At 42.1% G+C, this 14,081-nt stretch overlaps 2 protein-coding genes across 15 annotated transcripts in view; one reads left to right on the forward strand and one right to left on the reverse strand.

Annotated features, from left to right (window-relative positions):
• Positions 1-14,081, reverse strand: part of supt3h (SPT3 homolog, SAGA and STAGA complex component) — a 662,265-nt gene that overhangs the window by 616,715 nt on the left and 31,469 nt on the right. For 7 of the 10 annotated variants that reach the window (XM_068024500.1, XM_068024471.1, XM_068024462.1 and 4 more), the window contains one exon: positions 11,542-11,651. The exons of 1 other annotated variant lie outside the window; for it this stretch is intronic. In XM_068024500.1, coding sequence (XP_067880601.1) covers positions 11,542-11,651 — 110 coding nt within the window. Of the gene's footprint in view, positions 1-11,541; positions 11,652-11,949; positions 12,266-14,081 lie in introns of those variants that run through there. 2 more of the 10 variants (XM_068024453.1, XM_068024508.1) reach the window with 2 other exon arrangements.
• LOC137358450 (runt-related transcription factor 2-like) overlaps positions 1-14,081 on the forward strand; it is a 232,455-nt gene that overhangs the window by 65,251 nt on the left and 153,123 nt on the right. The gene's annotated exons all lie outside the window — the stretch shown is intronic.

Genomic DNA, 14,081 nt, shown 5'->3' on the forward strand with positions numbered 1-14,081 from the left:
AGCTTCTCCAATCTATCCACATAACTGAAGTCCCTCACCCCTGGACCTATTCTCATAAATCTTTTCTGCACCCTCTCTAAAGCCTTCACGTCCTTCTTAAAGTGTGATGCCCAGTATTGGGCAGAATACTCCAGTTGAGGCCAAACCAGTGTTTTATAAAGGCTCATCATAACTTCCTTGCTTTTGTACTCTATGCCTCTATTTATAAAGCCCAGGATCCCATATACCTTTCTAACCACTTTATCAACCTGCCTTGCCACCTTCAATGATTTATGCACATATACCCCCAGATCTCTCTGTTCCAACACTCCCTTTAGAACTGTACCCTTTAATTTATATTGCTTCTTCTCGTTCTTCTGACCAAAGTGCATCACTTCACACTTCTCTGTATTAAATTTCATCTGCCATGTGTCTGCCTATTCCACCAGGCTGTCTTATGTCCTCTTGAAGGCTATCCTCCTCACAAGTTTTCAAGTTTTGTGGGGTCTACAAATTTTGGAATTGCGCCCAGTACCCGAAAAGCTAGGTAGTCATATCTAATCAAGAAAAGTTGCGGTCCTAGTACTGACCTGAGGGACTCCACTCTATACCTTCCTCCAGTCCAAAAAACTACCATTCAGGACTAATCTGTTTCCGGTCACTCAGCCAACCTTGTTTCCATCCTGCCCTGTCCATTTTATTCCAACAGTTTCAACTTTGCTAGCAAGTCCATTATGTGGCACTTCATCAAACATCTTCTAGAAGTTCATATACATCACAAACACCACATTACCCGCATGAATCCTCTGTTACCTCATCAAAAAAACTCAATCAAGTTAGGTAAACACGATTTGCTTTTAACAAATCCATGCTGACTTTAATTAATCCACACTCGTTCAAGTGACTGCTAATTTTGTCTTGGATTATTGTTTCTGAAAGCTTTCCCACTACTGAGGTTAAACTGACTGCCCTGTAGTTGCTAAGTTTATCCTTACACCCTTTTTTAAACAGGAGTATAATATTTGCAATTATCCAGTCCTCTGGCATCACCCCCATGTCTAAGGAGGATTGGAAGATAATGGCCAGTGCCTCCGCAATTTCCACCCTTACTTCCCTCAATCCCCTCGAATGCTTCCCATCCAGTCCTGGTGACTGATCAACTTTAAGTACAGCCAACCTTTCTATACCTCTATCAATATTTAGCTCATCCAGTATCTCAACTACCTCCTCTTCCACCATGACTTTGGCAGCATCTTCTTCCTTAATAAAGACATATGCAAAGCAGTCATTTAGTACCTCAGCCATGCGTTCTGCTTCCATGTGTAGATCCCCTTTTTGGTCACTAATTGGCTCCACCACTCCTCATACAACCCTTTTGCTATGTCACGCTTACGAGAAGTCCGATGAAAAAGTACAAACTCAAACTGAAGAATTATAAAATCTGACTACCATTTTTTTTTAATGGACAATGCTGCAAAAGATGGCTACATGTGTATTTGAACATTACCACACTGTCTGTTTCGAACCAAGGATGCCTAGCCATGTCGATAGGTGTAAATTGCACCCATCTTGAAAAATTCCCAAATTGAATGGGTTCTTCTGAAACAAAGGAGGTGTTAAGTAGCCACATCCTGGGCTATTGTGGGTCACCACAGGGAGGGAGATCTACATCTTCCAACAGAGGCAAGACCTAAGAACATTTTGACCTTAAAAGTAGCTCTCTGGAGAGGTACACCCAGAAAGAAGCATCACCAAACGGCTTGTCCAGCTAAGAGTTGGGAGAAAATCCAGCAAGACAGAAGGAAGGCACCCTGCTGTAAATTCTACATTTTTAACTTATGCAGCAGTGAAATTGGATCCTCTGTCTTCAAACTGAACTTTCAACCAAGAGAGAAACCTACAAACACCTCAGGCCTGCAACCAATTGGAACTTGACTTCCGGGAGAATTCAACAGGTTTAATCGTGAACCCTAAAACCCTACTTCACTTGAAAACGACTTAGCCCTTTTCTTCTCTGTCGCTTCTTGTGTGTGTGCTTGCGTGCATGTGTGCGTGCACGCGGGTGAATGCATGAGTGGATGTGGTTGCGACAATTTTGGGATAAGGTATATTGCTCAATAAATAATTAATCTGCAGTTTTAAACCTACAAAAAAACCTGCTGCTGTTTATTTGACAAATATACACCAAGGAGTTAAACCCTAACACTTGCTGCAGTCAGGTGGGAGTTAAATAGTGAGAATGTGGCTGTAACAACTATTTACAGGCCTATACAAGACTTTTGAATTCCTTTTGTTAGTTGCTAGTCTCTTCCCCTACACGGTCTTTGCCTCTCATTTCCTTCCTCACTTCCCCACTGAACTTTCTATACTCAGCCTGGCTCTCACTTGTATTATTAACCTGATACGTTCTGCTTCATCCTACTCTATTGCTTTTGTCATCCAGGGAGCTCTGGCTTTGGTTGCCCTAACTGTCCCCCATTGTGAGAATGTACCTCGACTGTACCCAAACCATCTCCTCTTTAAAGGCAGCCCTTTGTTCCATTACAGTTTTGCCTGCCAATCTTCAACTCCAATTTACCCGGGACAGATGCGTTCCAACCCACCAAAATTGGTCTTCCTCCAGTTAAGTACTTTTAATCTAGATCACTCCTGGTCCTTTTCCATAGCTATCCTAAACCATATGATACTATGATCACTGTTCCCCAAATGTTCCCTTACTGATACTTGAACCACTTGACCCACCCCATTCCCCAGAACCAGATCCGGCAATGCCTCCTTCCCCATGAGCCCAAAAACATAGTGTTCAAGAAAATGTTCCTGAACACACTTCAGAAACTCTTTCCCCTCCCTGCCCTTTACACTATTACTACCCCAGTCTATGTCTACCTCCTCTCTCTCCAGTACTGCAATATTCTCCTTAATCAAAACAGCCACCCCTCCTCATTTCTTTCCTTCCCTATCTTTCCTGAACACCTTCTATCCAGGAGTATTTAGTAACCAGTGCTGTCCCTTTTTGAACCAGGTCTTCCTTATCTCCACATCATATTCCCATGTGGCTACATGCGCCTGCAGCTCACTCACCTTATTTGCCATGCTCCAAGCATTTATGTTAAAGCACAGTAAGCCTAATTTAGAACCTAATTATATTTCCTCTGAGTTAGGTATTAGGTGGGGTCAAACTATTTCTTTACTCTAGTGCTCTCTGTCTCTCCCAATCCTTCATACACCTTGCTTCTCCTTTCTAATGCTACATCCTGGTTCCCACACCCCTGCCAAGTTAATTTAAACCCTCTGCCCCACGAGGACATTGGTACTTGCTCTGTTGAGATGCAACCCGTCCGGCCTGTACAGCTCCCATCTCTTCCAGAACCAGTCCCATTGCCCCAGGAATCTAAAAGCCCTCCCTCCAGCACAATCTTTCCAGTCACACATTTATCGGATCTATCCTCCTACTTCTATACTCACTAGCGCATGGCATCAGGAGTAATACGGAGATTACTACCTTTGAGGTCCCAATTGCTAGTCTTTTTCCTAGCTCCTTAAAATATGACAGCAGAGCCTCATCCTTCTTTCTACCTATGTCGTTGGTACCGATATGGACTACTGCCTCTAGTGCGCACCCTTCTCCCACACCCCATCATTCCCAAATGCTCTGCAGCCGCTCAGTGATAACTTTGACCCTGGCATCACGGAGACAGCATACCTTCCTGGAAACACATCTGCAGCCACAGAAATCTCTGTCTGTTCCCCTAACTAACTAACGTGCTATCCACAAAACTCAGTCTCGGGGATGCACCACAGTGACTCCAGCTGCAGCTAAAGTTCCGAAATGCGGAGTTCGAACTCCTCCAGCTGACGACACTTCATGCTCATGTGGTTGTCCAGGACACGAAAAGTGATGGGACTGAGATGCCCTGCCATTATCTCTATTTAAAGGACAACTAAAATTATCAAAAATAAAATGTAAACTTTAAAAACAAACTTAAGATTTAAAACCCAATTTATTTACATTGATAATCTTTAATCCTTACTTCAATACTTAGCCTATATACTGATCTTAGTTCCCCCAGGTTTTACCACTCCTCCTTCTCCACACTGACCTCACCCTTTCAATTTTTGCCCGTGCTACTTCCAGTCAAGCTCTGCGGCCGCACCTTTTATCCCGGTCAGCTCTCGGGCCTGCTCTGCCACCGCACCTTTCATCCCGTCCTGTTCTCACTCAGCTCCCACTCCTCCTTTACAATTTAAAAAAAAACTCACCAGCTATTTACCAGTCGCCTTGCCCTCCCTTTCCTCTGGGCTCTCCAACTCCTTTCATGAAAGAAATTACTTGCTGTTTACTCATCCAATTTATTCACCCTCAGAGCTCCATCTGCATACTTGCTGTGATATCAAAGTTGGCCTCACTATCAGAATTCTGAAAATCCTCTGACACTTGCTCCTTCCTTGGTGCTCTGCACTGACTAGGGATTCTCTTTCACTGCACCTACTTTTTAAACTCGCTGCGATCCTCCCTCAGTGCACAAGAGAAGCCAAAAGGTAGATGGACTTCCAAGTTTCCCTCCAACCACCATCTTGCTTCACATCTGTTCGTTCAGAAGAGACTGAGGTACAGATTTTGAGGTCAGCTGAAAGGCAAGGGCATTCGTTGCTGACCACGGACTAAGTCTTGCTGAGCGATCGAGAGATCTCTGGTGAGAATTTCAGGTCTAGCTCTTGCAGTGGTACTGCAACTGATTGTCCAGGAAAGAATGCTGCATTTAGTGTAGAGCAGCAGTGTTGTCATCCAGCTGTCCAAGCAGCTAATCACATTAAAGGGTTTTAAAAGACATCCTAACATGCAACTAAAAGCACTAAAACAAAATCACTTTTTAAATATTTTTCACACAGCAAATTAAAGGTTGGGTCATACACATGGGTGAAGGTAGAGGCTAAAATATTCTGAAAAAAAACTTTTAAAAAATCATTTAGAAGCTCGCCACAATTATAAAATTATCTTTTCAGGAGCAGTTCTGTTGTTCAAATTTTATTAATCACATCAACACTAAAAACCCAGTTACACCTGATCAAACAAGGTGTAACTTTTTAAGGGGTTTCAAACGGCAATGAGAGTAGGAAAGTTGAAATTCTACTTTCAGTGATTGGCAGCTCCTGGGGTGTGTGCATGTCCGCAGTAGAGCCCTGAGTGAGACCGCAATTCAGGATTTCTACAGTAATCTGTGTATGTCCAACATCCTGAAGTTCTAGTCAGATTCAGAGGAGTAAGGACGGTGAACACAGACAGTTCTCAGTCAGCTCCCCTGGCAAAATCTGGCCCTGACTGTTCGCCTTGTGGGAGGTTTTCACCCTCGTACTTCAAAGTACGGCACACTAGTATAGGCTATGCCACTGAACTGCCAGCTGAACTCTACATTTTAGTGAACAAGATACTGGAAAATTATGACACTGGATTTCACACGACATATTATCCAGTGTATTACATTATGGTTGGCTGCAGTTTTAATCATTCATGCCTTTTTTCTTCAAATGCTGCTTGTTGAAAATTGCAGTAATTTCACACGTATCATCATATTCACATGCCTTCATGCATCTGAGCAAATAGTAACAGCAGCAATTGTATATAAAGTCAATGATGTTTTTTAGTGCATCAATACTCATCATCATGCACTAAGCTACCAATCCTTAAAAAACTCAAAATAATAATGCCATGGTAGACGTTTAGAACAAAGAACAATGAACAGTACAGCACAGGAACAGGCCATTCGGCCCTCCAAGCCTGCTGAAACTAACACCTTCTGCACTTCCGGGGCCCATATCCCTCTATTCCCTTCCTATTCATATATTTGTCAAGATGTCTCTTAAACGTCGCTATCGTATCTGCTTCCACCACCTCCCCTGGCAGCAGGTTCCAGGCACTCACCACCCTCTGTGTAAAAAAAAACTTGCCTCGCACATCCCCTCTAAACTTTGCCCCTCGCACCTTAAACCTATGTCCCCTAGTAACTGACTCTTCCACCCTGGGAAAAAGCTTCTGACTATCCACTCTGTCCATGCCGCTTATAAATTTGTAAACCTCTATCATGTCGCCCCTCCACCTCCCTCGTTCCAGTGAAAACAATCAGAGTTTATCCAACCTCTCCTCTTAGCTAATGCCCTCCAGACCAGGCAACATCCTGGTAAACCTCCTCTGTACCCTTTCCAAAGCCTCCACGTCCTTCTGGTAGTGTGGCGACCAGAGTTGCACGCAATATTTTAAGTGTGGCCTAACTAAGGTTCTGTACAGCTGCAACAAGACTTGCCAATTTTTATACTCTGTGCCCCGACCGATGAAGGCAAGCATGCCGAATGCCTTCTTGACTACCTTATCAACCTGCGTTGCCACTTTCAGTGACCTGTGGACCTGTACGCCCAGATCTCTCTGCCTGTCAATACTCCTAAGGGTTCTGCCATTTACTGTATACTTCCCACCTGCATTAGACCTTCCAAAATGCATTACCTCACATTTGTCCAGATTAAACTCCATCTGCCATTTCTCCGCCCAAGTCTCCAACCAATCTATATCCTGCTGTATCCTCTGACAATCCTCATCATTATCCGCAACTCCACCAACCTTTGTGTCGTCCGCAAACTTAATCAGACCAGCTACATTTTCCTCCAAATCATTTATATATACTACAAACAGCAAAGGTCCCAGCACTGATCCCTGCGGAACACCACTAGTCACATCCCTCCATTCAGAAAAACACCCTTCCCCTGTTACCCTCTGTCTTCTATGACAGAGCCAGTTCTGTATCCATCTTGCCAGCTCACCTCTGATCCCGTGTGACTTCACCTTTTGCACCAGTCTGCCATGCGGGACCTTGTCAAAGGCTTTACTAAAGTCCATATAGACAACATCCACCGCCCTTCCCTCATCAATCATCTTCGTCACTTCCTCAAAAAACTCAATCAAATTAGTAAGACACGACCTCCCCTTCACAAAACCATGCTGTCTCTCGCTAATAAGTTCGTTTGTTTCCAAATGGGAGTAAATCCTGTCCCGAAGAATCCTCTCTAATAGTTTCCCTACCACTGAGGTAAGGCTCACCGGCCTATAATTTCCTGGATTATCCTTACCACCCTTCTTAAACAAAGGAACAACATTGGCTATTCTCCAGTCCTCTGGGACCTCACCTGTAGCCAATGAGGATGCAAAGATTTCTGTCAAGGCCCCAGCAATTTCTTCCCTTGCCTCCCTCTGTATTCTCGGGTAGATCCCATCAGGCCCTGGGAACTTATCTACCTTAATACTTTGCAAGACACCCAACACCTCCTCCTTTTTGATAATGAGATGACTGAGACTATCTGCACTCCCTTCCCTAGGCTCATCATCCACCAAGTCCTTCTCCTTGGTGAATACTGATGCAAAGTACTCATTTAGCACCTCGCCCATTTCCTCTGGCTCCACGCATAGATTCCCATCTCTGTCCTTAAGTGGGCCAACCCTTTCCCTGGTTACCCTCTTGCTCTTTATATACGTATAAAAAGCCTTGGGATTTTCCTTAATCCTGTTTGCCAATGACTTTTCATGACCCCTTTTTGCCCTCCTAACTCCTTGCTTAAGTTCCTTCCAACTGTCTTTATATTCCTCAAGTGCTTCATCTGTTCCTAGCCTTCCAGCCCTTACAAATGCTTCCTTTTTCTTTTTGACTAGGCTCACAATATCCCGTGTTATCCAAGCTTCCCGAAACTTGCCTTTCTTCCTCACAGAAACTTGCTGGTCCTGGATTCTAATCAGCTGACGTTTGAAAGACTCCCACGTCAGATGTTGATTTACCCTCAAACAGCCGCCCCCAATCTAAATTCTTCAGTTCCTGCCTAATATTGTTATAATTAGCCTTCCCCCAATTTAGCACCTTCAACCAAGGACTACTCTTATCCTTATCCACAAGTACCTTAAAACTTATGGAATTATGGTCACTGCTCCCGAAATGCTCCCCCACTGAAACTTCGACCACCTGGCCGGGCTCATTCCCCAATACCAGGTCCAGAATGGCCCCATCCCTAGTTGGACTATCTACATATTGTTTCAAGAAGCCCTCCTGGATGCTCCTCACAAATTCTGCCCCAACCAAGCCCCTAGCACTAAGTGAGTCCCGGTCAATATTGGGGAAGTTAAAATCACCCACCACTACAACCCTGTTATCTTTACATCTTTCCAAAATCTGTCTACATATCTGATCCTCTACCTCCCGCTGGCTGTTGGGAGGCCTGTAGTAAACCCCCAACATCGTGACTGCACCCTTCTTATTCCTGAGCTCCACCCATATTGCCTCGCTGCATGACCCCTCCGAGGTGTCCTCCCGCAGTACAGCTGTGATATTCTCCTTAACCAGTAATGCAACTCCTCCACCCCTTTTACATCCCCCTCTATCCCGCCTGAAGCTTCTAAAGCCTGGAACATTTAGCTGCCAATCCTGCCCTTCCCTCAACCAAGTCTCTGTAATAGCAACATCATCATATTTCCAAGTTCTAATCCAAGCTCTAAATTCTAATCCAAGCTCTAAGTTCATCTGCCTTACCTGTTATACTTCTCGCATTGAAACAAATGCACTTCAGACCACCAGTCCCGCTTGCTCAGCAACATCTCCCTGCCTGCTCTTCCTCTTAGTCCTACTGGCCTTATTTACTATGCCCTCCTCATTTACTTCACTAGCTGTCCTACTGCTCTGGTTCCCAGCCCGCTGCCACACTAGTTTAAACCCTCCCGAGTGACGCTAGCAAACCTTGCAGCCAGGATATTAGTGCCCTTCCAGTTTAGATGCAACCCGTCCTTCTTGTACAGGTCCCATCTGTCCCTGAAGAGATCCCAATGGTCCAGATATCTGAAACCCTCCCTTCTACACCAGCTGCTCAACCATGTGTTTAGCTGTACTATCTTCCTATTTCTAGCCTCACTGACAAGTGGCACAGGGAGTAATCCAGAGATTACAACCCTAGAGGTCCTGTTTTATTTAAACTTACTACCTAACTCCCTGAACTCCCCCTGCAGGACCTCATCACTCTTCCTGCCTATGTCATTGATACCGATGTGTACCACAACCTCTGGCTGTTCACCCTCTCCCTTCAGAATGCCCTCTGTCCATTCAGAGACATCCTTGACTCTGGCACCAGGGAGGCAACATACCTTCCTGGAGTCTCTTTCACGTCCACAGAAGCGCCTATCTGTGCCCCTGACTATAGCGTCCCCTATAACTATTGCTCTTCTGCGCTTTGTCCCTCCCTGCTGAACAGCAGTGCCAACCGTGGTGCCACTGCTCTGGCTGCTGCTGTTTTCCCCTGATAGGCCATCCCCCCCAACAGTATCCAAAACGGTATACTTGTTAGAGAGGGGGATAGCCACAGGGGATTCCTGCACTGACTGCCTGCCCCTTCTAGCGGTCACCCATCTATCTGCCTGCACTTTGGGTGTAACCACTTCTCTAAAACTCCTGTCTATGACGCTTTCTGCCACCTGCATGCTCCTAAGTGCATCCAGTTGCCGCTCCAACCGATCCATGCAGTCTGTGAGGAGCTGTAACTGGGTACACTTCCTGTAGATGTAGCTGCCCGGAACGCTGGAAGCGTCACGGACCTCCCACATCGCACAGGTGAAGTACTTCACCCCTCTAACTGTCATTTCTATCACTAATTAGTTAATTGATATAAAATACTTATTAAATCCTGACTAAATTATGATACACTTCACTATGTGGTCCCTCGTGCTAGATTTCTACAATCAATATTAAATGCTGTCTCCGTACAGTAATCTCAGTAATTACTTGTAGAACTTTTTAGTAATTTTAAAATATAGGCAGTGGTAGTCAATTAAATGCAGAGCTGTTGCTCCCAGCAACTGTTATCTGAGGAAGCCATAATTTGATGGAAAGTAGGAAGGCTGTAGTATGCACGAAACCATTTTACCAAAACATTCTTCGCTTTTTATTCCAAATTTACTACAGTTAGGGTTTTCATCCCATTATAAGCGCATTTATTCCATTTCAACTTCCCATGAGCCCTTTTCTTTCCTGTCATGCATGCGTACAAGTGATCTCAATTAAAGACCTCCATGAAGGCAAAAGAAATCAGACAGACATTGTAACCAAATAGAACAGGAAATCATTATTTTTGTAAATGCACTGACAAACCTGTCAGCCCAAATACAGTTTTGAAATACCAAAACCAACTTTGATCTCTCATTTTTACAGAGATTTACTTTGGTGCTTTATGCCTCTGTGCTTGTCTCCATTGTCTTTCTGTGTGCAGTAAAATATCACCTCCATTATCAACATCAGATGTGCATTCACTGGCATCCATTTGTGCTAGTTCCAACTTTCAGTGTCTGTTATCTTGGCACATTGAAATGATGGCACCATTTCTTTAGCCCCTATGGTCATGACCAAACAAAACCAAAATCACGATCACTTTTTAAAAAGCTAAATTGCTTACCTATGCACTCCCTAATACAAAAGTTCTACTTAGACTGCAAACACGATGAACCGAAACTTCAATGAGGCAAACTGCAACTGATTTTCCAAGGTTGGTAAACTAATTTACCTCTGGCATCCAGACATGTAAAACTGCAACAATAGGATGTTCAAAAAAATGCTAATATCCAGACTGATGAGCATTGTGTGACAAGCAACTGGGACTTTGGGCAGTAAGAACCACAGTCTAAAAGATAGTTCCAGTTGGCACTCAAAATAATGGAAACAGAGGGGAAAAAAACAAAATCCTTTACTGCCATCACTGTTCTTTTAATTTTCAGTTTCCTACAAGAGCAATGTTCAGCCTATTATATGTTCACTTTTAAATCAACACCCTTTTTTAAACTGCCAAAGATCAATGTAAAATTTATTGTGTGTTTTGGGTGAGGTGAAGGGAGAGGAAGTATTTTATTTAGTTTTTTTTTTAAAACCCCTATTTCCACCCTCAAATTCAAAGTTCCTTTCGTACACTTTTGCCCCATTAAACATTCAATGCAGTCGCACAGAGTTGAGATGTGAACTTTATTTTTCAAATAATCTATCTTGTTTCTGTAGCTCATCCTTACCTACAGGTGGAAATGTCCCCCACTAGTATTGCTTCTTCATGAACAATTCCAGAAATAAAACACCAGAAGCCTACATAAGAGGACAATCTACCTCATAAGAACATATTCCAGTCAATGTGCTTCCCAAATACAAAGGAAAAAATAAAATTAAAATCAACAACAAGCTTATAAAACTGAAGTTTGCGATGATGAACTAATCACATTTGACAATGTAATTCCAGGTACCTAGAGTCCACTATTTTCTCCATATACAGCCAACTAAAATGGCATTGTTCTGCACAGATTATTAAAAATGCAAAATGTTAATTATATCCATAATATTAATTTGAGATATGGTCAAGTGAAATGTATTGAAGGCACATATGGGCAAATTCATGTATAATATTTTTGTATCTTACCACAAAAGTTCCTTTGTATAGTTTAAAATGTTTACGTAAAGGATTCACAATTAAGTTAAAATAATAAGTATATTGTGTGGTTTGTTTACATACATCATGGTCTGAAGCTCCGTAACAAAACTGGTTGACTTTGCTGATCCCCTCCCACTGCTTGATGCTGTGCTTCCAGCACCTGACATGGGACTGGCTGCATTACCGCTCATCTAAAAGAAACAAATAAAGAATCTCATTTACATTAACAGAATGGTGTTACAATTCAGATTTCAAAAATACATTAGCAGTAATTAAAGCAAGCAAACAGGTTTGGCACCTAAAATTAATGTATTAATATGCAAATACAAATTAATAAAACAATTTATAACAAAAAACAATTGAAATCTACGTGATTATTTGCTTCAATTTTTATATAGTTTTTAAAATTAAACAGGAAATTCCCTTCTAATGACCCTTTGCAACAGGGCTTAGCTCTTAAATTCAGCTTCCACCTTTCAGATCAATTACCTACAGTGGCACAGTGGTTAGCACCGCAGCCTCACAGTTCCAGCGACCCGGGTTCAATTCTGTGTACTGCCTGTGTGGAGTTTGCAAGTTCTCCCTGTGTCAGCGTGGGTTTTCACTGGGTGCTCCGGTTTCCTCCCACAGCCAAAGACTTGCAGGTTGATAGGTAAATTGGCCATCATAAATTGCCCCTAGTATAGGTAGGTGGTCGGGGAAGATAGGGACAGGTGGGGATGTGGTAGTGTAGGATTAGTATAAATGGCGATTGATGGTCGGCACAGACTCGGTGGGCCGAAGGGCCTGTTTCAGTGCTGTATCTCTAAATAAATAAAAATAAAATGGCTTGGCAAAGTAGATGATGCAAACATATTCATGTGAGCCAAGCTCCTGGTGCTTCTTTTTCAGAAAAATATACATGTTCTTCTTTGTTGCCTTATCCAGGTAACATTACATACTTTAAAATATTTCTAAATAACTTGCCAAGTGCAACTTGGTGGTGCAGAACTTTACTATCCCAATGGGACACAGAATGCAGATGCCAGACATCCGTAAAAAAAATCCAAACTCTTTTGTTGAATGAGAAGAGGATTTTGTTTAAATGTTATCATAATTTCAGATAAACCTATTAATTTCCAGTAATTCCTATTTGACTTTTTGTCCTTCTTGATATTGTTGTAAATACTTACAGCAGTGTAACCATACATATCTACAACCAATTCTAATGCTTTGCAGAAATCTCTAATACATTATAAATATTTTGCAAGTAATTATTTCAAACCACTGGATCCACTCAAGTGATTCTTATTTCTCAAACAAAACTCAAAGCTTCAAAAGGACAGTAACTGCAATCATTTCCAATATATTGAAACAGAAAATAGTAATCTGAGAGAACGTGCTCTATCAAAGTAAACTGCTTGTGTGACATCCAGCTTCAGCACCCAAAAGGAGCATAAGCTGTCTATGGAGTTTTCCAGAAACCCTGGAGTAGTGGAGTGGGAGTGTGATCAGAAAACACTGTCTTATACAAGTGTTTAAACCAAAGAAATGCATGTATTCCACACTCATCTCATCAACACACAATTTTTAATTGTACAGTGTTTTGAAACTTAGTATTTTACTTCGCATCAGCTATTTGTTTTAAATTATTATCTTTTTCCCCATTCGTAGTAGTTTTGTGTAGCAAAGGTAGTTAGCCTGTCTCCAGGAAGCCCACTTCAGCAAAGTAGGGTGGGACCAACTGATCCAAAAATTTGCACTTAAGAGTTTAGATCGAGATCCAAAATCAGGCCATCTTGGGTTTAATGCTCCGGACACTGAGAACATCCCCTCTATTCATTTCTGAGGGTTCCTGATCTGAGGATAATCTTTCAAATACACTGTTTAGTCCATTTCTCCATTTCCATTATAAGTGAGAATCAGAATTCATCATTTATCTTCTAGACAATTCAGTGCTACACTTTAACATTGCTGTGAATAAAAAAAAAAGTGTTTTCCCAGCTAAACAAGCTCTTGTACAACAACTTAGTGGGTTTCACTTACAAATGACAGAAAACAGTTCGTAACAACACAAGACGAACAAAAAGGATAACTGGTATGTGCCACCTTGTCGCTCCTTAAATTGAAAAAAAATTTGAGGGAATGTGAAGGACATTTTTTATGGTTTTAAAATCTACCACATATACTTGCACAAAAGATATGGTCTCTTAACATGAAAGTAAATCAGATTTTCAGAAACTATAAAGTCTGCCTATGATCAGTATGGAATGTCACAGTGACAAACACATTTTAGACCCATTAGCAAAACAGCGTAAGAATTTCAAACCATCAAAGACTTACTGGCAAATCTTCACAAGATTCCTTTATTTATTCCAGCAATTGGAAAACTAGTCTAGAAATGTGTCTCCAAGTACACAGACAGCTTCTTTAACATTAAATCCCCTCATCTGTTGTTTATTTGTTGAATTCTGGAAAACTCTCAACCAAACATTTTCAATGCAAGATTAAGGCATGCAAACGGAAAGCATTTTTGCATTGCATTTTTGTTATTATGTAGGCTTGCAGATGATTGCTCAACATCCTTTTACCTTTAGCTTAAATGAGAAATTTATTAAAGTAACAGGATCTCGTTTATCAAC

Source organism: Heterodontus francisci, chromosome 3 (genome assembly GCF_036365525.1).
Source record: "Heterodontus francisci isolate sHetFra1 chromosome 3, sHetFra1.hap1, whole genome shotgun sequence".
In the NCBI taxonomy this organism is placed as follows: Eukaryota; Metazoa; Chordata; class Chondrichthyes; order Heterodontiformes; family Heterodontidae; genus Heterodontus; species Heterodontus francisci.